A 22,989-nucleotide genomic window follows, 5' to 3' on the forward strand; every position below is an offset into this window, starting at 1 on the left:
GGGCACCACCCATTAGGCCACTGGTGCAGAGCCACTTCCTTTGTTTTCTTAATGGCCTGTTACTTCACCAAGAAGTATTCTAGCTAATACAGATTGGCAGCAGCTCTCCAGAGTTTTACAAAAGAGTATTTCCCAGCCCAGTTTGGCGATATTGGAGATCAGGCACAGGACCTTCTCACTGGATGACAGTCCATTAAGTGGGTTATCATTACCACATGGCATCCAAAGGCAAGAAATGCATGCAAATTCAAAGAAATAGGACTGTTATGCTTTATATTTCCACAGTCCATTTCCTGCCTTTATCCATCTGATTTTCTTTCCCAGTCTCTGCTCTCCCTTCAATCCTTTAGCTACTGTTGCATGTTTCTGTCAAACTAGTAATCATTTTCTGAGTTTCTCCCTCATTATTGTTCATTGTGTGTGATTTTAGGTATTTCCCCCCTATCAGATCAGGTTTCAGTTCCCCACCTCTCAGCATCTTGCCTTACCGACCATCTTTCAGTCAGCAGCAACTATAGCAGCTCTGTTGGCAAATGGGGTATCACTGAGAAATGCTAAGTGTCTGCTTGGTCCACACCTGATACTTTTACCAAGCATTACTTGTACCCTTTTAAAATGTGGCTCTTTTATAGGAGGTGTTAGTAGGTTGTTGTTTTTATTCTGATTATATACACTATGTTGTGATCTTTTCTGTGAACTGCCCTGAGACCTCCGGGTATAGGGCAGTATATACTGTAAACTCAATAAACAGTATTTACTGTAAACTCAATAAAAAGATCCCTCTGTGGGCCGGATCGCTCATGGGCGCATGATTTTCGGCATCTGCGTCTGTGCAGACACAATTTCCGGCACCAAGGAAGCGAGTCCCCGCGCTGCGCCAATTTAGCGCAGCGCACGAGCGGGCATCTCATTTCAGGGGCGGCTCGGGGGCCGGTCAAACGATCTCCACGGGCCACTTCCGGCCCATGGGCCTTAGGTTGCTGACCCCTGATCCAGAGAGAAAGGGACTGTTGGTCTCACCTGAAAGGTGTTTCTCCTGGATAGTAGTCCATCAAGGCCTCGTCCTACATGTGCAAAAGGGCAGCTGCCATTCTGCAATTTATTTCTGCATTGCTTTTAATTTATTATTAAACTGGTTGAAGTTGTTTGCTTAATGCATTTTTTATACTCTATATCATCAGCATGTGTTATTCTAATGTATTTTCTATATTCAGGATTAATTTTCTGTGCCTTTTGTGTTTGTGCTTGTGTTTTCTCTTTATTTTTCTGTCTTGCTTTTGAGTATAATACATCCTTCTGTTCTTGTCATGAAATGTACTGGGAAGATATAGAGCTGGGCAGTCCTACTTCCTCATATTTTACATTCATTTCCCTTCAGATGCTAAGTGTTGATGATTGCCCACTTGATGGACTATAATGCTAGAGAAACGCCTTCAGATGAGACCAGCGGTCCCTTCTGCATGCAAAGCATTCCATTGAGCCACCACCCTTCCCCATCATCGGTCAGTTACATTAAGAGGATACTGTTTTTTCTTGTTTTGTTTTCATGTTCAGAGCGTGGATCTTGAGAGCAGCTGTTCTGAGGCCAGCACGGTAGATGAGAGGTCTCCCATCTGCATTTTCCCTATAGTCAAGAAGGAGCCTGTGGCCTGTTTTCCACAAGGTGACAGACTAGCTTTATTGGCATATAATATGATTTTTTAATTTATAATTTATTTGTGATAGTCAGTTCTTTTTTTGGGTAAGGTGATCAACAGAGCAGTAGCTGCCCAATTACAGATGAACCTAGATGAAGCAGATTATCTAGACCCATTTCATTGTGGCTTCAGTCCTGGGCACAGTACTGAAACAGTCTTGGTTACTCTGATTGATGAGGGAAGACCAGGAGTGCTATTCATCTCTTGGCCACGTTGACCATTGACCAAGGTATCCTGACACAGCTCTGGGGGGGTATTATCGTGGTTCTTCTCCTACCTACAGGGGTGCTACCAGAGAATACAATTCAGGGACTTTTGTCTGGCCCCATGATATCACTATTATGGAGAACCACTAGGTTCTATCTTGTCCTCTGTGTGCTTAACATCACTCTCAAGCCACTGGGAGGACTCATCCAGGGATTTGGGGCACAAAGTTACCAATATGAGGATGACATTTATTGGGGTGGATCTAAGGAAATTCATTTCTGATCTACTCTCAATCTAATTATTCTGGCCTTTATATGGCGACCAGCCATTGGCAACTGGGAAGCTGGTAGTTTTTTGCAACTTTATCTTCTCATGAGCAAATATTCCAGTGTGTCAGTTCACACAAGAAACTCTTCCTCTGCACTCTGTGGATGTGCTGCTTGTACTAGTTACATAGAAGGCCACCAGGAGAATGTTCCAGGGATAGGAAGAAAAGAGGAAATAATTTGCTATTTTCTCCTGCAAAGATGCTAAATGTTAAAAAGACTGGTTTCCTACTGATTCTCAGAACACTGATAATTTCTGTATTTGATTTCTCTTTATTTCAGTGTTGGTCAAGTTCTTCCCATGTTGCACAGTGAATACTGATAAATTTCCAGGCAACACTTGGTGGAGGTTTAGAAAAACCTGCTACAGAATTGTAAAACATAGTTGGTTTGAATCTTTTATCATATTTATGATATTACTGAGCAGTGGTGTTCTGGTAAGCTTACTATGATATCCTTAAAATAAGAGTATTATTAATTTTTTGGCCTTGTGTTCAGCTCTGAATTTTCTTTTTTCCTATAGTTGCTGAAATCTGTTTAATAGGATGCATAGCTGTCAAGTGTCCCTTATTTGAAGGGACAGTCCCTTATTCCAGCGCCATGTCCCGCTGCTGTCCCTTATTGATAGATGTCCCTTAAATGTCCCTTAAATGATGTCCCTTAAATTTCAAAGGAAGCAGCTCCTCTCCTTCCTTCCCTGCCGGCCAGGGAGGAGGGAGGCTCCAACTGTGTTGCTTGGCTGTGTTGCTCACCCAATAAGAAGTCTAAGAATGACTGGGGGGTGGAGCTTGCATGCCTTGTGTGCGGCTAGTTAATGCAAGCTGAGGGGTTTTTTGAATGCTGGACGCCATTTTGTTGCACGTGCTGCTGCAAACTTTGCAGTGCAAGGCCAGGCCGGGGAGCCATCTTAAGTTGAGGCTGCATAGGCCTTGTGGTGCATGTGATTCAGATTCTATTCAGTTGAACCTCTGGTTACAAAGTTGGTTGGACAGTGTTCTCGAAGCTATCAGCATGAGTTTGACCAGACTGCAGGAGGACAGGAAGACTGGAGTGCCTGGAACAGGTGAGGCTGCAGGTCCCTTATTTTGGCTGCTGGTCCCTTATTTTCAAGGCTGCTGGTCCCTTATTTTCAAATCTGTAAGTTGACAGCTATGATAGGATAGGTGATTTTTTTAAAAAAATGTATTCCTTGATATTATATAATCATGCCTAGTGTATTCCATTTTATTGGTGCATGAGTAATAGTGCAAACATTCTTAGATAAACAATGGCCAAAATCCAAAGAACCATGCAGCTAGATCCAAAGGAATTTTTGACTTGTTCTTCTTGAACAGTAACCCTTCATTTTACATGACAATCCATTTTTTAAAGTGGATAGGAGGTTCTATCAGACAAAATAATGCTGGGCACTTAAAGCAGCTCTTTAGATTCCAGCTGATAAAAGTGAGGCTTGCTTGTTTTTTAAAGTATTTTTAAAAGTATATGTTTATATTTTTAAGAGTATTTTATAAAAGATCCCAGTTAATTGATTGCTGGGATTTCCTTCAGAACTTTCCAGATATATTGCACTAGGTTTCACTGGTATGAACTAAATGGAATCTTTATTAATGGTATAGAAACTCAGACATGCTGGGTATAAAGTAATAAAGCATTTTTATTCCAAGCCCCCACAACAGACTTGCATATGAAAAAAAAGTTCATTTATATGGGCCATATATGTAAACTCAAATGGATCTCACCCAGTCCTTAGCTTCTGTTGCTACACAGATGGCCAGAACTCTGAGCACAGGCTAGAAGTTGGTGGTCACTGAAGAGTGGTATGCCACACCCAAACTTTGTACAGTCTAGTTTCTTCCTCCAAATCAGGATTTTATATAACCACTAGCCAAAGTCCAGTTGGCCATATGAACAATCTGCTATTTCAAGATACAGGTAGGTAGTCGTGTTGGTCTGTCGTAGTTGAAACAAAATAAAAAAAATCCTTCTAGTAGCACCTTAGAGACCAACTAAGTTTGTTATTGATATGAGCTTTCGTGTGCATGCACACTTCTTCTAAGGTGCTACTGGAAGGAATTTTTTTATTTTAAGATAAACATCCTATTGGTAAACAACCCCATAGCTGTGGATCATAGTATGCTCAATTTTGTAGCTTGAAATGGCCATATAAGAGATTGTGGCATGCTTCAGTTGTGTGCATGGCACATGATACAATGTTCCTGTTATATAACAATCTAATGCATACTAACCCCTTAACCTATATTTCCACCAGTTATTCAATCTTTGATACATAATCCCAGCATTTATGCAATGCTCATGCCTTCTATATATTGCCTATTAGGGCTATGGGGCTTGCCAGTTCATGACTAGGGTTTTTCCTTTTGCAGGCTTTTATGTGTAATCAGTTGGGTTCAAAGCAATGGAGAGCTATAGCTAGAATCTTACATCCAGTATAGGCATAATTATTAAGGACCCCTAGGCCAATACTATGGTCCTAAGAACCATCTTTGATGTCAAAATGCTACACTTTGACAAATAATTTAGGCCTACGATTTCTACATTGTCATTTAATTTTACTACATACTTGGCAAAAAATGTTGTTGAATCTTGAACATGGGAGCAGGGTTCACACAGTGAACTTCAGAGATCAATGTTGTAGTACTTCTTAAACTTTAATCAGCTGGAAGAAGCCCTTCCCCAATGAATGCTAAGTGAGTGGGCTGCACCCTTTTTCATCACATTGCACAAATTTTAAATATCCCACTAGTGAATTCTAAATCACATCTGATTTCTGAAATACTAGATCTTTGAAGACATCTACCTTGCTGAGAGAAAGAACATAAAAATCATACTGGAATATGCAGATATATTTTTCTTCTACATCTTTTTCCTGGAGATGCTTCTGAAATGGGTGGCTTATGGCTTCAGAAAATATTTCACCAATGCTTGGTGTTGGCTTGATTTCTTTATTGTATGTGTAAGTATCAGATTTAATCTTACAGTCCTGCATGTTGCTGTAATGTACAATTATGTGAAGTAGCTACTGCCTCAGAGATCCATGTAGTAAATGGGCCAGCCTCACAGTTAGGTAGCATGAGCAAGCCACCCCGGGCAGCTGATTTTGGGAATTTGTGCCAGGTAGCAAAATAATGTGGTTAGCCCTAGGAACACTATGTATTTTGACTTGCTTTGGGGGGGGGGTGTGTGCGTGCTGTCCCATCTCAGGCAACATAATGTTGATTTAAATCAATGATCAGTGTCAGTGTCCCTGATCTTTGACATAGGGAAGACAATTGGTGGAGGAAAGGCAGGGTCAAGGGGAGGGGAATCTAATACATTCTGGATTCCACAGAGGGGTTGCTTGATAAACAAATCAGCATGGAAAGAATTCCCTGAAGACACAATGTTTGAAAACCGTAACTCCACATCAAGAATGGCGCATGGGAAACCACTTAAACGAAATTGTATTAATTTGGAAATAATTTGTATAAATGAGTTAACATTTGGAAAATCAATAAAAAATAATTGGCATAAGAAAACCATAACTCCAAAGATATGTTTTACAAGTAAACAGCCTGTGTTTTTCCTTTCTTTTTCTTTTTTTATCACAGGTTTCCTTTCCTGCAAAAACAACTGGAACAAAGGGAAGAGATCTGTGTGATAGCCATGTCTCCACAAAATCTCTCAGAACTTTAAGAGCCCTGAGACCTCTTCGCGCATTGTCCAGATTTAAAGGGATAAAGGTACTAAATACAGTTTTTCTGTTACATGTCCCACAAAGCTAAGGCTGTGTTGAGCTGGTAGTAGGGATGGCAAAATCTATCCCATTTTGTTCCATTCTAATCCATCCAATTATTAGATAAAAATTAGATAATTTTTAGATAATTCCAGGGAAATCCTAAACAACCCAAACATAAAAAGAGTCACAAAATGCACACATAACAAAACAAAACAAGTAGTATTTAGGACTCTGTTTTTCCTATTTTAACACTATAAAGCTGCTTGGACATGAAGTCATTTCCTGCATCATTTCAAAAAGTGTTTTGAAGCTTCTCCAAGCACACACAATTGGTAAAACAATTGAGAGGCATCTTGCCTGGTACCCCTACTTTAAAGGCGGTCTTTTAATTTTGATTTTATGAATGGAAAACTGAGTTAGTGACTTGCTCAAGACTACCTTTTGACCTGGGATTTGGACCCACTTCCCCATAGCAAATTCTGGCACCATATTCACTCAATTGGTGGTGCTCATTTGTAAATCAGGAAAAAGATCCATACTTAATCGTGTAATTGCCACATGATTATCAGATTGCTCGGTTACGTGCTATCATTGCTTAGAGCCATTGGTGGACTGATTCTATTCAGTGAATAACTGATTGTGTGTTTCATTTTCTCATTTAAGGTTGTAGTGAATGCACTCGCAGGAGCTGTCCCTTCGATTGGAAATGTGCTGCTTGTCTGTGTTGTTCTCTGGCTCCCATTTAACATCCTAGGAGTACAACTGTTTGGAGGAAAATTTTCGAAATGCAGTGATGCATCTTTAAAAAATAAAAATGTCTGTGAAAGTCAGAATTCCGAATGGACTAATACGAATGTCAACTTTGATCATGTTGGGATGGGGTATCTGGCTCTCCTCCAGGTGGTATGTTCAATCACACATAGTTTCTTTGGCAAGAGAACAACCTTGGCAAGCCACATATGTGCAGCCAAAGAATAACAGATAGAAAATTTCTAAAGAATTCAGAATTTGCTTCTGATATTCAGTTTTGAAGGATTTTTTTTTTAAAAAGAAAAAATACACAGGGAGCAACCTTAAATATTAAGAAATATTGCTGATTGCTGTTAAACTGCACATTGAGATTTCCAGTTTGAAGCTAATCCATGATCTGAAGCTGAAACTAGCTCCATGATCCAGGGCTTCACAATGCCTGTGTTCTAAAATGCTACAGAGGATGTACTATTATATTTCTGAAGTATATCTCTCTCCAATAGAAGACCTGTACAAACCTGAAGTGTAGAGAACGCGCAAGGGGAGGGATGGTAGTGTGAGCATGCTAGCTCCACCACTACTGCAGTGTTGTTCCTTGATTTGTGAAAGGTGACTGTGCAAAGAGGGAAGGTTCCTGTATCTGGAGGCACTCAATGTATTTTGGAACCCTCATTTTTCAATGTTCCAAAATGTGCATTTTGAAGGGGATGTTTCCTCTGGTCTGGTTTTTTTGGGACAATTATTATATTGGCAATGGAAAGTCTGTTTCTGTGCCCCTGAACAGTGTAAGATAACAAAATAAAAATATTTTTTTTTATATAGGCAGGCACCTTCTATGCCAACTTTTAAATGCTTGCTGAAAACCTTTTATTCCTCCAGGAATTGCCTGTGCAGGCAATTAAGAGTACATCTCTCACAGTGGTCTATTGGTGTTTGTACAGTGTCTTTATCCATGCATGAGGCAGGCATGTGGATAGACAAATATAGCTGCACCTGTCAAGTCTAGTGCATCCCTTAGCATACTCCTCAGGAGGGTGGCAAGCCAAATGGGTGTTAGACTGTCAGACAGACTAGGAAAAACAATTTACAGAATACTTCCGTAACTTGGTTTGTTTATATATATATATTGCCAGGCAACCTTTAAGGGCTGGATGGAGATTATGTATGCTGCAGTAGATGCACCTTCAAAAGTAAGCCATGAAAAGTTACAGCATTTGTCCTTTTTAGATGCTTTGCTTCATTTTTATTGACCGGTTACACTATTGAGTTGTATCATTCTATGTACTTTTAGAATTGTTACAGCTTTCACCCCAAAGAATCTTGGGAACTGGAGTTTGGTGAGGTTGCTTACAGTTGCAAGATAGGGATGGGATGGAGGACATTTCTCCTTGCAGACCACATTTTAAACTGTTTTTCTCCCAGTGGGTGTTATTCCAGCCTGAATTAAAACACCTCATTTTTACACTCAAAAATGTTTACTTTTAGTTTGTGAAATTAAAATTATTCAGCCCTGAAAGAAACATCTCCCTGCATATCTCTGAGTAAGCTACCTAAGTAGAAGGAAGCAGGCTCAAAACAGTAACTCCTGGAGAGATGTTGTAGACAGCTTTCTCTGATAGTGAGTAATTGCAAAATTACAACTATGAACTGGAAGTGCTTCATCCTATGATGATTATAGTCTTGTACTATCTAGAACAGTTTATCTGAAATTTTGCCAATACCCTTGCAGCAGAAAGGAAATATTAGTTTGCTGCTGTCACCATCAGTTCCTATGCCTGCAAATGGGTTCGGTGGTATAATTAATCAAATTCTCTATTACTTTTTTATTTTATTTCAAGCTGTCTCAGTTCCTCAAGTTCCTCAGTAAACGAAGTTCTACATGCCTATGGGAGAGGACACTGGGGAGCAACTGCCAATAGCCATATTCAGTCACCCATTCCAGAAATCAGGGGTGCCAACTTGAATAAAATATTGGGGGGTGCAAAGTAAGCCCTGCCCTGCATAATCACATGATGCGGTACATGGACACCACTTGAATGGCAGTGTCCATCAACTGGGGCAGCAGCCCCCTCAATTCCCCTGGCTCTCTAATTCCCCAGGCTCATCACCCACTATTCCACCATGCACCCCAAAACATCCAAATAAATACATGTCAAGCTAAAGACCTATATTGCTTAAAAGACTTCTACAAAAATGACAGCCCCGTATCAAATACCTAGGAAATACCTATCAGGAGTGAACATAGGCCATTAGTACCAAAATGTATGGGAAACCACCCTATTAGAAAAGTTAACCAACAAACTTAAACCAGCATAGGGGCAAGCAAAGGAGGACGCATGCACCCCACTGTGGTACCCCTTTATCACATACACAGCACAACAAGACAATGACCTATGCCCCCCCAACAGCATATGAATCAGTATGGTTAACCTGACCCAACAACCTACCCTCACACACATACATACAAACATGCCCCACTGCAATCAGCTGAATGCAACCAACCAAGCTCTGGCCTCTGGATGCCAGCAAAAACAAATAACTATATAAATAAAGGACCTACCCATGAGACGCTGACACAAAAACCACGCACAAACGCTATACAGCAGAATGAAAAGATCATTATCTCCCCAACCCTCTCCCTCCTATCTTCCGTCCCCACAATGCCTAGTACAATAGTGTCTCATACTGAATGTAAATGAACTGTGAAAAAGAAGAAAGTGAAGATGCTTTATGTACATTTCCTTGCTTATTTGTTTTCTATCACAAAAAAATCTTCAATAAAAACTAATTTAAGAAACACAGAAACATCTCTCACATTACTTCCTGAATCCCCAGAGCACCTGGGAACCCAGCAAGCTCTGTAAATCTCTGGAGGTGACCTGTTCTAATTGGTCCTCCACCATTTTGGATATAGCTAGCTGTATGTCTAGTCATGATTACCTTATTTCAGTAACCAGAGTACCAGGGCACTAGTTCAGGTGTAGAACCGTGAGTAGTTCAGCATGTGTCCTTTTATACATTGCCTACTGTGTCTCACAAGGTGTATCTAATTACATAGCGTCCATTTATGCTTTTAAACAAATCAAACAGGGCAATGAAATATTCATGATAAATTAAGAATTGACATAATTAAGTCACAAAAAAGGCGTTTCTTGTCTTTCTACTTTATTTCAGGAAAATGAACAGCCAAGTTTTGAAAATAATGTGTGGGCATATCTCTATTTTGTGGCTTTTATCATATTTGGATCGTTCTTCATGCTAAACCTCTTCATTGGAGTTGTTATTGACAATTTCAACCAACAAAGGAAAAAGATAAGTACTCACATGAGTTACAAAATATTTCACTCCCATAAAGATTGTATAATAGTTGGATAGAAATGGTGAAAGCTTTGTGTTCAGTACAGTGTTGTAATAGACTGCAGCTGATAATGTCTAAGGCATTGTTAGTCCAAGGCCAAAATCAGAAAGAAAGTAATCCTCAGTACCACTTGTCCTGTTCAGGAGATATCAGATTACATTACATGGGAACCAGAAAAGAATCATAGAATTGTAGAGTTGGAAGGGATCACGAGGGTCATATAGTCCAAACCCCTGCAATGCAGGAATCTTTTGCCCAACGTGGGGCTCAAACCCATGACTCTAAGATTAAGTGATTAAGAGTCTCATGCTTTGCTGACTGAGCTACCCCACAGTAGCTTGCCTGGCTGGGTCATAAGGAAAGTCTTTATGAATTTCCTTATCTTTCCTCCAAGGTGCTCAAGATTGTGCACATGGTTCTGCCCCTCCCTAGTTTATCCTGTGCGGTAGTTTAGTCTGAAAGATGGTGGATATCTCAAGGTCACCCAGTGAGCTTCATGACTGAGTAAGGAGTGACACTAAAAAATGGATTTCCTTTTGACTGATTAGTAGAAAGCAAGAAAAATAGCTTTAGGAAGGAGTATTCATAGATCCCGAAAAAGAGGGTAAGGGGTATCCATCTAGAACATTGAAACTTCTGGTTCTCTCATTGTTTTGCCACAATTGTGATGCCCTACAATTCATGGCATAGAAAACTTGTGGAACTGTTTTCATTTCATATAGACCTTATATTTTAGACAGTGGTGCTCATAGTTGGTGGTAGTGGTGGAAGCAGCATGAACCACCACTGATTTTGAAGGATATCCAGTCATAGTCTTCACCTCCATAACTGTGACTACAGATGGTAATGTAGTAAATAGCTTTACCAGTTAAATTTCCCGTAGTGCTAGAAAGTACTTAGTTGGATTTGCATAAAAGCTTGATATCTTCAGACAGGAAGATGCATTTTGTATTTATTTCCTTATACCTAGGGGGAGAACTCATTTTTATGTCAGACGAACAGAAGAAATATTATAATGCATTAAAAAAACTTGGTAACAAGAAACCACTTAAGCCCGTTCCACGGCCACAGGTAAGACAGCCACTAACAATAAGTGCATTTCCTTGTTTGGTTTTGGAATTAACTTGGAATTACCTTTCAAAATCTAGTATAACAAGTTATTTAGCGGTCAACATTTTGCCTTTTGCTTTCATAGTGAGAATTCTTTACTTATTTCAATAGGTTTACTCTGTGTAAGACGAAAGAAATTAAGCAAAATTAGAAAAATTATAGTAGTGAAGAAAATGCATTTTTAAACAAAGGCTCATATAACTTGACTTGCTCTTCTAACAAGCATTATATCAGTGATTGCCGCCAGTTTTGTTTTGTTTAAAAATATGTTATGCAACCAGATAATTAATGCCACCATCAAAATATAAACAGGAAAATCACATCAATTTTATCATTACGTTTGTCTGCTTGGCAAGCAATCCCCAGATTCCCAGCTTTTATTAATTTTTGAGGAAGTTTCTAGGATTTTTAAAATCTGAGATATGAGGCACAATGTTCAGACACTATTCTTCTCAATTTTTATTAGCAATTTGACTGCTCCACCTTTTCAGTGTTTTGCTTCCTCACCCTCACCCCCTGAAAAAAGTGGGAGAGATGTACTTGTGGGATGTGGGTGTCAGCTTGTAGTTTTTCTGGTACTGGGGGCTGCTCTCTGTTGTTAGACAGCGTTTATGGAATCAATATTGTGTATGGGAAAGCAGTACTATGTGGACTTCACAGCCAAGACCAGCAGGACATAGCTGACTTCCCATGGTAAGCCTGAGGTCATCTGGGGTGGGGAGGAAGCAGCAGCAGTGATGGTACTCTTATTTTGTGTTATGTCATGTCCCCTGCCATGGCATGTTGTGTTATGCCACATTCTTATGGCAACCATTTTGTGACTGGTGCCCAAAAGGTGCCTGCTCGTCTGAAAAGGTTGTTGATTCCTGCAATAGCCCCTTTTCATATTAACCCACATGATCCAGATATGAAAGTCATAAGAAGAGAAAAGGACCAAACAAGGTGTTTAGTCCAGAATTCTAGCTTGTGCAATTCAATAAATAGTGAAATAATGCAAACTAGGGAACTATATTCTACATGTAAAACATGTATCTGCATATCTTTATCTAACTACAAGAAAATTACTTTCCTGTCCTAAATACTGTGCTCAAGTAAAAATCTGTCCCTATAGCCTATTAAAAGACAATTTTCTGGTTCTCTTGCAAAAGATTCCTCCCCTCTTCTTCTTTCATTCATAGCTATAAATTTGTTTATAATATAAGCAAATACAAGTTAAAGCAAAATTTAAAACCCCCCAGTGAGAAACAGTATAGAGTTATGTCATTTGCCTCAAAGAAAAGGGGAAATCATTAGTGAGTCAGTGGTGCCAATTCTTCTTGCTTTTTTCCCCCTTTTGCCACAGAACACGTACCAAGGACTTCTTTTTGACATTGTAAACAAGAAAGCATTTGATATTTTCATTATAAGTCTAATTTTATTGAATGTGGTGATCATGGCAGCAGAACATGAAGACGAAGGGGAAGCTGTTAAGAGCCTTCTTGAAAATATAAATCTTGTATTTGTCGCTATCTTTACTGGAGAGTGCATCATCAAAATGTTGGCTTTGAGACTGTATTTCTTCAAAGACGGTTGGAATATATTTGATTTTGTGGTTGTGATTCTTTCAATACTTAGTAAGTAAAAAAAAAAAAGTTCATGTACATCAGAGTTATTTCTTGTCGGCAATAAGCAAATGCAAAAATGTGAGCTTGGACCAAGTCTGCATACCTAAGAAGTTGCCAATTGTATTAAATTATGTAGATCAAGGAATCTGTGTGGTTGCAAGAATGTCATGCGGTGTAGAATATGGTCTGAGAGATGGATGTCCAGATTGAGTAAATAGACATGCTCCATTTGCCGAATCCTCATGCTTGCTCATAGATCCAAGACCTGCCTGCTCATGAGATGGGCTAATACAGGTGGCAGAACACCAAGAGATGTTGCCCCTACAGCATCCCAGATGCCACTTGTAGTGGTAGTGGCAGGAGATCTTGTGCACTCTGTGAGATCTTGCAAGAGCTCCATCACATCTCACTGGAGCCAGCCACTGTTGTCCTCTAAACAGGCATTCAGATAACAATTATTTTAGTGCAGCCTAAATATAGACCTAAATATTTAATTTTGGCTTAGCTTAAACTGGAAATAAAAATGCATTGTTGCTGAATTTTTCAAAAAATGAATTATTTTAATAGGTTCTGCAGCTGGACAACTTCGAAAAGCGCTTGATTTCCCTCCTACAATCCTGAGAATAATTCGAGTAGCCCGTGTTAGTCGACTACTGAGACTTATCAGAGGAGCCAGAGGGCTTCGGACCCTCCTTTTTGCATTACTGATGTCCCTTCCTTCTCTCACCAACATTGGGCTTCTCCTTTTTCTGATCATGTTTATTTATGCTATTTTTGGTATGTCTAACTTTGCCTGTGCAAGTTGGCAAGGTGGGATTGACAACATTTTCAACTTCCAAACCTTTGGCAGCAGTATGCTTTGTCTCTTCCAAATAACCACATCTGCTGGCTGGCATGACCTTCTCAACCCAATGCTGAACACTGAGAACATCACTTGTGCTCCCAATTTAGGTGGAAATGGTCCCTGCGTAAACAGGAGTGTGGCAATTGCCTATTTTGTAAGCTACATCATTATATCATTCCTCATTGTAGTTAACATGTACATTGCTGTCATCATAGAGAACTTGAATGTTGCCACGGAGGAAAGCACAGAACCTCTAGGCGACGATGATTTTGAAATTTTTTATGAGATTTGGGCAAAATTTGATCCTCGCGCAACCCAATTTATTTCTTACTTCGCACTTTCAGACTTTGCTGATGCTCTAGCAGAACCTTTACGCATACCCAAACCAAACAGGCAACAGCTGATGTTAATGGACCTTCCTATGGTAAACGGAAATAAAATCCACTGCTTGGATATTTTGTTTGCTTTTACCAAAAGGGTATTGGGAGAATATGGGGACATGGGTCCACTTGAGACCCAGATAGAAGAAAAGTATCCAGAGAAGATTGCCAATGAACCCATTATAACGACTCCCAAGCGAAAAGAGGAGGAATCTGCTGCCATTATCCAGAGGGCTTTCAGGATGTATCTCCTTCACCAAGCAGTGAAAGAAGTCTGTCAGGAAACCTGCAACAGCCCCCCCTTGGAACACATACAAAAGGAGGAAGGTGGGTCTGCAGTCACACTTAGTGAAAACGAAGACAGTCAGTCAAGTAACTCCCACAGCCCATCTCCCGTATCTATTCCTCCGTCTTACAGTAATGTCACAGGCACCACTAATGACATTATTCAAGTGAAGATCACAGACACTAGTGAACCCAAGTGATTTACAGTTCGCTATTTTTCTTGTCACAATACAATTTTCCAGGAAGTGTAACACTACAAAAATATTTCCATCATTATAGCCACCTTTATTTACCACTTTTAACTGTGAAGCTTTCCCATTTGTGTATCCTCTTGATGCTCTTAGCAGGAATAAATATTGCAACTGGAAAGTCTTCAATAATAGTTAAAGGAGAAAAGATTTGTACATTTACTGCTTAGCTTTATTAACTGATTGGTTAGCATGTTATTTTGGTAGCTGTTAGGGCCACCATCAAAAAACATGAGCCATGGACTCCTCTTTATCTATGAATGCTTTGTGGTTGCCCCCCCCCCCTTTATTCAAAAATACATTTTGGGACCAGGAAAGAGTCCAGTTGCCCAGAATAGTTTATCATGAGACGTGGGCCTTGTGGTGCAACATGGCTACAACAAACTGTCAGATTCAGCTCCTTTGCAGAGAAAGACAAAAGCAAAGGTGAACCTGTAGCCAGTAAAAGCTGGTCTTCTAATTGTACAGACTGGCTAGTAAACCATACCTAGAGGTTTTTGTACAGATCAAGGAGCATCACCGGACTTGCTCTATTTTGTGACTGGTCTCTCCTGTTCATTATTTGGCCAGAGCTTGCTGATAGTGCACAGATTCAATCCCTGAACGACATCCTTCAGGTAACCAGTTCAAGATATGTTGTGGTTGTTTAAGACTGAGTTTTGTTTTAAAGAAGTATCAAGATAAGGCATGGTGAGTCAATCCATTTGAGTCTAAATTGATTCTTATTGAATATATCATGGCTGCCCCTCCCATTACATGCCCACACATGGAAGTAATTTTTATACTATGTAACTGTTAAATTGTGTGGGGAAAATTATAATTCCTGCAAAACACAACAGCGATCACATATTTCTACTCATACAAGTCTGGCTGCATGTGTTCACACAATGTTTTAAAATAAGTGGGATTACTTACATCAATGTGATACATATGTACACACACTGTACAAGTAAGCAAATAAATGTACTTGCCTAATGTATATTATAAAATGATATTTCACAAACTATAGCAATTAAATAAAAACAATTGGATTTTCAGACTTGTTGGCTGTTCTTGGTGGAAAATGTAGGTGCTGGAAACGTTTGTTCATAAATGGATTCACGCAACATTGTCTGGGGCAAGGGGCAGGAGAATAGCAAGGTTACAGTGTCAGATTTCTACAGAGCCCTGGGTGTACATGAACTAGTTGGTCTGGAGACACAGACTTACAAGGGATATGGGGGAGCTGTCCATTTAGGGAAGACTGGCACTAATTCTGGAACACAATTGCTGAAACCATTGGAGAAGCTTTCCATACAGAAAATAAGGCAAGAAACAAGGAGCTGGATAAGACAGCGAGGCAACAACTGAAGGCTCTTGTAGTAGACCTTGCAGCCTGTATCAGCTGGCAAGTCCTGACAGTGGGGAAAAGTCTATTGCCTGGGAGAAATAACATCCATAGAGTGGCTCCCTCTTACAGCATGAGCATGTCCTTCATTTAATTCTGAAGTCCCTTATTAACTAACTGCACTGGTTTTGGAAGCAAAATGAAGCAAAATTCTCCAGCTCTGATCTTTCTCCACCAGCAAGTAGACACTGCCTGTATCACTTCTGTGTCTGAATCCCAACCGTTTTCAAAGCACAGTCCCCACTGACACTTCTATGGACTTTGGGGTGCTCAAGACCTGCTATATGTGGCCATATGCTTTTTTCCACCTTGCAAAAGTGGTTGTTGAACGCTAGGTGTGAAATATGTTGTAAAAAGTGACAGCTGCACAACAGCCAAAACACCTTTAGGTGGCAGTATCTTCTAATATTTTAAAACATTAAAAGCTTTTAGTGCCCAGCACACCCCACAATTTCCCAATTGCTGAAATAACGTTTTGGGAAACTTTTTGCTCCACCATTGATTTTGGTAGTGGTCTCTGCATTTATTTACTAAACTCGAAAAGTCCCCAAGAGGCAAATGTCCCCACTTCCATCCTGAAGTTCCCTGCACTAGCTACACCTATTATTAAAAAAAAAAAGACATATCTTCACTACCAAATTATGCAAATTTTATATCACTTGCATTTTAATTGCTTCTCTCAATGAATCCTTGGAAATGTAGTTGATGAAAGGTTGAAAATTCTTTGCTGGTTCCATAGTACCAGAATTTTGGTGGAAAAAGGGGATAACTAGTAAACATAGTAGAGTTCATGGATAAGTTATGAACTGAGAACTTCCTGGCCTATAGCATCTACATGTGACACAGGAAATCCATAATTCACATCTTCCAAAGCCAGTCTGTCGGTCTAAGAATTTACATTCTACCCTTCTAAAAGCAGGCCCCAGGAGTGCAACCCGCTAAACTCCTTTCTTTAGTTATGGCCATCTGTACCCCAAACAGCATGTTATCTGTAAATGTATGTCATGGCAGTCTGACAATTCATTTCATGGGGCATGTGTGGTGAGCAGGAAGGTGCTTCAGGATGATTTGAAGCAGGAAAACTAGACAAGAAAAAACTACAGTCTTCATATCCCACTATAATATTAGGAAACCTGAAACCATGTGGGCAGGCAGATCAGGGTTACAAGTCCTGGGGAAACAACTTTGCATTATCTCCCTTGGTTTCTGAGACACCTTTCTTTAGAATTTAGATCAAGAGTATAAAAGTGTTAATTCTTCAAAGTTGTGTAGGGAGAAGGAGGAATCTTGTAGAAGAGGATGCATTGTGCATTCAAAAGCCATTTATTCTTCATAACACCTCTCTAGGAAATGGCATCAATTATTTTATATAAAGATGCCATATCAGTTACTTGTGCCTGTCTTCATTAAAACTCAAAGGGCCACAGACCCTTGAAGAGCTAATGAAATTTGCTAATGAAATTTGCAGCATGTGGTTAATAAAATATACAGGGAACTTTACCATAACTCATATACTATGGTTTAGGACAGGGATTATTCATTGTGAAGATTGTTATCCAGCTACAGCTAAATGCAGCAATTAGAGATGGAATTTTTATTATTTATTGCTCTCCCTCCCCACCCCCAAGTATACTTTCTAGTTTATCTTAATATGCCATCAGCCAAGCACTATCTGCCCTTCTTAAAGATATGCTTCCCACCACAGAGGTGGATTTAGGGGGGTGCGACCAGTTTGGTCTCACTGGGTGCCCATAATATAATAATAATAATTTAGTATTTATAGCCCGCCCATCCAGCTGGGTTACCCCAGCCACTCTGGGTGGCTTCCAACAGATTAAAAACAGAGTAAAACATTAAAAACTTCCCTAAACAGGACTGACTTCAGATGTCTTCTAAATGTCAGATAGTTGTTTTTTTCCTTGACATCTGATGGAAAGGCATTCCACAGGGCGGGCGCCACTACTGAGAAGGCCTTGGTGCCAGAATTCCATTTAGAATGGAGAGCGAGAAGCGGGGAGAGGGGTGGTGCCGCCAAATTTTGGCATTGCACAGGGTGCCACTAAAATCTGAGACCCCAAAGTCTGCCAGCGCCCCCAACCTATTTCCTTATGAGTAATCCCTGTTTGACTCACTAACTCATTGCAACTTGTGCTTGTAACACTGTGTGCAATGCCTTGGGCGTAAGTGGAGTGAGATCCCAGAACACCCCCTTTGATGCTATGGCATCAATCCATGTTGCCTGTGCCTTTTAAACTTACCCAGGAGTCAGGCTGGGAGATACACCTTGACAACATTTTATGCCAGCCTTCACCAGCCTGGTGAACCAACACTCTTTTTCAGAGTGGAAAGTTTTGTTTGAAAAGCGGTGCTCTTTTTGAAAAATAAAACCTCTCTTTTGCTGCAAAATCCCAAACCCATCCTCTTTTCTTGGCAAAACATTTGCCAGATGAGGGGGATGGGATCAGGCCGGGCACTTTACTGTGGCTTGCCTACTTCAGAGAGGATGCAGAGATGATGCATAATATTACACTATGGATACAATGTCTACTTTAAAGGAGGCAATCAGAGGCAATATGCAGAGTGTAGTCCTTTCCCCCATCTCTCCATCTCTTGCCAAGAGGATTGTGCTGCGCAGAAATGAGCCGAACATTTGTTTCTGCCCTTTCCTGAAAGATTACTCAAAGGGTTTCAAACCATTTATTGAAAACGGGACTCCTGTTTCGGCACAGGCATAGAACATCTGCCTTTCTCCTGCCCTTTTAATTTATTTCATCGCATGTATGTAGCACTTGATTGTAAAAAACAACCAAACTCAAATCAGTTTAGAAAAAGAACTAAGCAATGAAATTACCAGTAAAAAAAGTTTTTAACACTATCTAAAACTTTCCCCCCAAAATTCCCCCCCTAAAAAGCAGGTTAAAATGTCAGCATTCTACATATATGGATTGTTATGTACTGAGGTTCTCACCCTGGGCCAGCAGGGGGAATACTGTAGATAGTTTTCACTCACGTCCACATATGCAAATAAGGGATCGAAAGTGACGTTCAGTGATTGGATAGTTACAGAAAATGGTTACTGTTGCGTTCTAGTGGAGCTCTATATAAGCAGGCTGGCTGAACTCTTCAGTTCAGTTCTGTTCTGGCCTGTGAATAAACAAGAGCTGTTTGAAGAATCGCTGTGTCGTCTGATATGTTCATCCACAACTTAACATGGATAGGCTTGCCTAAACAAAAATGTTTTTAGCAGGCACTGAAAAAAGTACAGCGAAGGTGCCAGTGGGCAGGGAGTGCTGCTACACTAAAAGATTGATTTCTTACAATTAGGTTTTACACAAAATAATTGGAAGCTCTCTTTCAATGTATCATAGCTGTGGCTTGTTTTACACACATATGTTCATATGCTCTCTTGTTCTTTGAACGCCTGCTTCCCCTACTACTAGTATTATTATTAAGTAGCTTCTGTATGAACAGGAAACACATCTTTCTCTCCTGGAAGCCATTTGCACAAAGAATATCAAGCCAGATCCTAAGATCCTCTCCCACAGATAAATGCCCAGGTCTTTGCATCTGGAACCTGCAAGCCTTTCCAGTAACCTGAGCATTTCATTGGCGCATGTTTGATTGTTCTGGAGTAACATTTTTTCAGTAGTACTTTTGTTCTTTGAGGGTTTGGGGGGGGGCGTAAACCATCACAAATGGGCAGGAGGGGCAGGATATAAATGTTTTAAGTGACACCTGATGAATTTAAATGTGATTTTAGAAATATGCTTCAAAGGCTTGCTTGATGCTTCTCTTTAATCTGCACCCAGCCACGCACATTGCCTTACCGTATCTCTAAAGGGTCCCTGATGCTCTTCTGACATGCAATAGATTGCTTTCCTTCTCTAAGAGAAGGAAAGACTCACCCCTCCTTGCTGCTTTCTGCTTAAGTAGGTGTTGAGCAAATTACCCCACACTATTCTAGCATGCATTAGGCCATTAAAGAGCTGAACATTCCTTTTGTAACCAAATGATTTCATCATGCGTTTGTATTTGCCATTTCCTGTTACTCTTTAAAGTGAGTTCCTGTTACCCTGTACTTAAAATGGTTTATATGCAGATGTGTAACTTCTGCGAATGAACATAATGCGTGTCTAAATCAATTCATTGGGGTAATAATAATAATAAGTGATCAAATCACGTTCTGTACATTAGTAATACTAAGAACAATTTCCATTTAAGATCTATTATCCCTTTTTGCAATCAGATTAATTTTTTTTTTTGGTTAAGTCAGCTTGATATTGCTTTCTTAATTTTGATTCTCAGAGCTCTTAACATAATTCAATTAAATCACCAAGTTGAGCAGAATAAAGAAGGGTACTGTTTTCAATGGATTGTAATGGAGAGCAAAATATGTCCCACAATTCATAATGTGTTTTATTACTGAAGGTAGCTGGTCATTTTCTGATGAAAGTCACTTCCAACCAGTTAGCTTTGTAAAAAAAAAAAAAAAAAAAAAGAAGATTCCACACCAGTATGATTGGTTATTGTTGTTATTGTTTCTCTTTTACCTTCCTCATCGTTGGAGAGGAAATAGGACCCCCATCCTCTACTCCCTTGCTGGACGAAGAACCTGATAAATTGCTGTATATAGTTACCTCCCAGTTATTCCAAGAAACTTCCCATGACATAGTTTCTTGAGTTTATTGAAGTTAAATAGACTAGAAGAAGTGAAGCAGAGGGACGTATCAGATGCATGTGTTTCCCACCTGTGTGGACCAGAAAACTGCCTGCTAAAAAAACAACTACAGATGCTGCTAAAACTTTTATAATCTCTGACATATTTACACAGTCCTATGGGTGAGGAATGTTTTTATTTATTTATTTATTTCAGCATCACTCCTAGTTTAGATGGGGGTGCCCTGCATTGATTTGGAAGTGGTTTCCATATTGGCCAGGCCATCCTTTCTGCAGGAACAAGCCAAGTAGTACTTGCCGTGGCATTATTTTGAGAGGCTCCTATGAGCCTGAAACATGATCCTCGGGATCCCCTGCAAACTTGCAGAGGATTCCGGGGGCATCCTTCCAGTTTGGGGTGGACCAACTTATTTGGACATATCTTTGGAATGCATTTGCCAGTTGCCTGGCAACTCAACTCAGCCGTCAAGTGAAACTGTCAGTAGAGGCCCTTAGAGAAATTAAGAGACAGGTGAGTTCTGACTGGGGACTTGCTGGATATAAGACTCATAGGAATATAAGAAGCTTCCTCAGAACATGGCGTAGCCAGGGGAGTGCAGGGGAGGTAGCTGCCACCCCTAAAACAGGTAAATAAATAAAAATACTTAACTAACTGACCATTTGTGTTGCAGATAACTCAGTCCCCCCACCCCCAACATAAATCCTGGCTACGCCCATGCCTCAAACTGGCCTCTCCCTCTCTGGCATTTGTATGGCACACCATAACGCAAAGTACTCTGAATGCTTCCATATTTTAAGCAAAAACCTAAGTTATTGAGAAGGGCTGGGTGAACAAAAAGAATATTCACCTGGCACTAAACAAACCACAAGAAAAGGACCAGGCAAGGCTCTCATAGAAGGAAATCCCATAACTGGGGTGCCAATACTGAAAAGGCCCTCTCCTTTTGTTTTGGCACGGGCACTCTGAGCACAGCCTCTGAAAAGGATCCTAAGGTTCAGGTACGTATGTGTGGGAGAAGGTAATCTTTCAGGTAATCTGGTCCCAAGCTTCTTACTGGTTGAAAGGTGAAGACCAGCACTCTAAGTTGGGCCCAGAAATGGAACGGAAGCAGTGCAGCTGACAAAGCAGAAGTATAATAGGGTCAAACTGCCCAATCCCATAGAATAATCTTACAGCCCTATTCTGGATCAAATGCAGTTCCTGGATTATTTTTGAAGGCAGACCATACGCATATATTGAAATTGTGTAAAAGGGAAGTGTTGGTTATTCAGCACATGACTATCTACCTGACATCTACCTGTTTTGGCTCTCTGGGGTCTCAGGCAAATGTCTGTCCCATCAACTCCTACCTGATTCTTTTAACCAAGGATGTAAGAAATGTAGCTCAGGACCTTCTGTCTTCACTGCTACATATTCCACACCACACATTACACAGCAGAGATGTAATTTGGATGCCCCAGTGCTTAAGGTAAAGGTAAAGGGACCCCTGACCATTAGGTCCAGTCGTGACCGACTCTGGGGTTGCGGTGCTCATCTCGCTCTATATGCCGAGGGAGCCGGCGTTTGTCCGCAGACAGCTTCCAGGTCATGTGGCCAGCATGATTAAGCCGCTTGTGGCGAACCAGAGCAGCGCATGGAAACGCTGTTTACCTTCCTGCCAGAGCGGTACCTATTGATCTACTTGCACTTTGACGTGCTTTTGAACTGCTAGGTTGGCAGGAGCAGGGACCAAGCAACAGGAGCTCACCCCGTTGCGGGGATTCGAACCGCTGACCTTCTGATCAGCAAGTCCTAGGCTCTGTGGTTTAACCCACAGCGCCACCCGCGTCCCTTGCCCCAGTGCTTAGCAAACCCTTAATTAGCTAGGAGCAGCAAAGCTAAGGAAGATGTGTCTTCAATCTTTCCCCCAAGTCATTTTTGCAATCAGGCAGCAGGAGAGGGCTGTTGCCTTTTGTGCCTTGTTGGTGTGATCCCCATAAACACCTTGGTCTGATCTAGAAGGCCTTTTCTTATGCTCTTACTTTTCTTGTGTTTGCGTTTGAGAAACCCTGCACTTTCAGAAACATCTGGAAAGGCTTTATCTCTGATAGAACTCCACAGCTTCCTTCGTACGGGTTTTGCTGTAAATAGCCGTGCATTAGTTTTAATGAGCACTGCTCTTTGCAAGCAGTAAGCATATATACAATACTGAAAGGTTTCCCATCTTTAAGAATTAATTCCTCTATCAAATGTCCATTACCATCCATTCAGTATTTACTTTGTCCATTTCGTTTAAGCTGCTCTCTGTGCCATATCTACCCCCAAAGGGGATTGCCTAGCCTCTTAGAGTCATCTCTCTGTTCCTGCATTCTGCAAACTCAACCCAAAATGTCTTACTCT

General features: G+C 40.5%; 1 protein-coding gene and 1 long non-coding RNA gene across 6 annotated transcripts in view; one reads left to right on the forward strand and one right to left on the reverse strand.

The window, feature by feature from the left end:
- The window catches only part of LOC308459007 (sodium channel protein type 5 subunit alpha-like), a 106,246-nt gene extending 90,662 nt beyond the window's left edge, over window positions 1-15,584 (forward strand). For all 3 annotated transcript variants that reach the window (XM_080973970.1, XM_080973972.1, XM_080973971.1), the window contains 10 exons: window positions 1,555-1,663; window positions 2,513-2,667; window positions 5,031-5,204; window positions 5,839-5,970; window positions 6,630-6,869; window positions 7,850-7,906; window positions 9,891-10,032; window positions 11,045-11,145; window positions 12,527-12,797; window positions 13,356-15,584. In XM_080973970.1, coding sequence (XP_080830096.1) covers window positions 1,555-1,663; window positions 2,513-2,667; window positions 5,031-5,204; window positions 5,839-5,970; window positions 6,630-6,869; window positions 7,850-7,906; window positions 9,891-10,032; window positions 11,045-11,145; window positions 12,527-12,797; window positions 13,356-14,497 — 2,523 coding nt within the window. In that variant the 3' untranslated portion in view covers window positions 14,498-15,584. The remainder of the gene's footprint in view (window positions 1-1,554; window positions 1,664-2,512; window positions 2,668-5,030; window positions 5,205-5,838; window positions 5,971-6,629; window positions 6,870-7,849; window positions 7,907-9,890; window positions 10,033-11,044; window positions 11,146-12,526; window positions 12,798-13,355) is intronic.
- LOC308459194 overlaps window positions 5,800-22,989 on the reverse strand; it is a 36,670-nt gene continuing 19,480 nt past the window's right edge. For 2 of the 3 annotated variants that reach the window (XR_013977884.1, XR_013977885.1), the window contains exon 4: window positions 5,834-5,848. This is a non-coding gene — a long non-coding RNA (uncharacterized lncRNA). Of the gene's footprint in view, window positions 5,849-22,989 lie in introns of all 3 variants that reach the window. The other variant, XR_013977883.1, reaches the window with a different exon arrangement.

The sequence above is a fragment of the Podarcis pityusensis genome (assembly GCF_964106645.2).
Source record: "Podarcis pityusensis genome assembly, chromosome: 12".
NCBI classification, from domain to species: Eukaryota; Metazoa; Chordata; class Lepidosauria; order Squamata; family Lacertidae; genus Podarcis; species Podarcis pityusensis.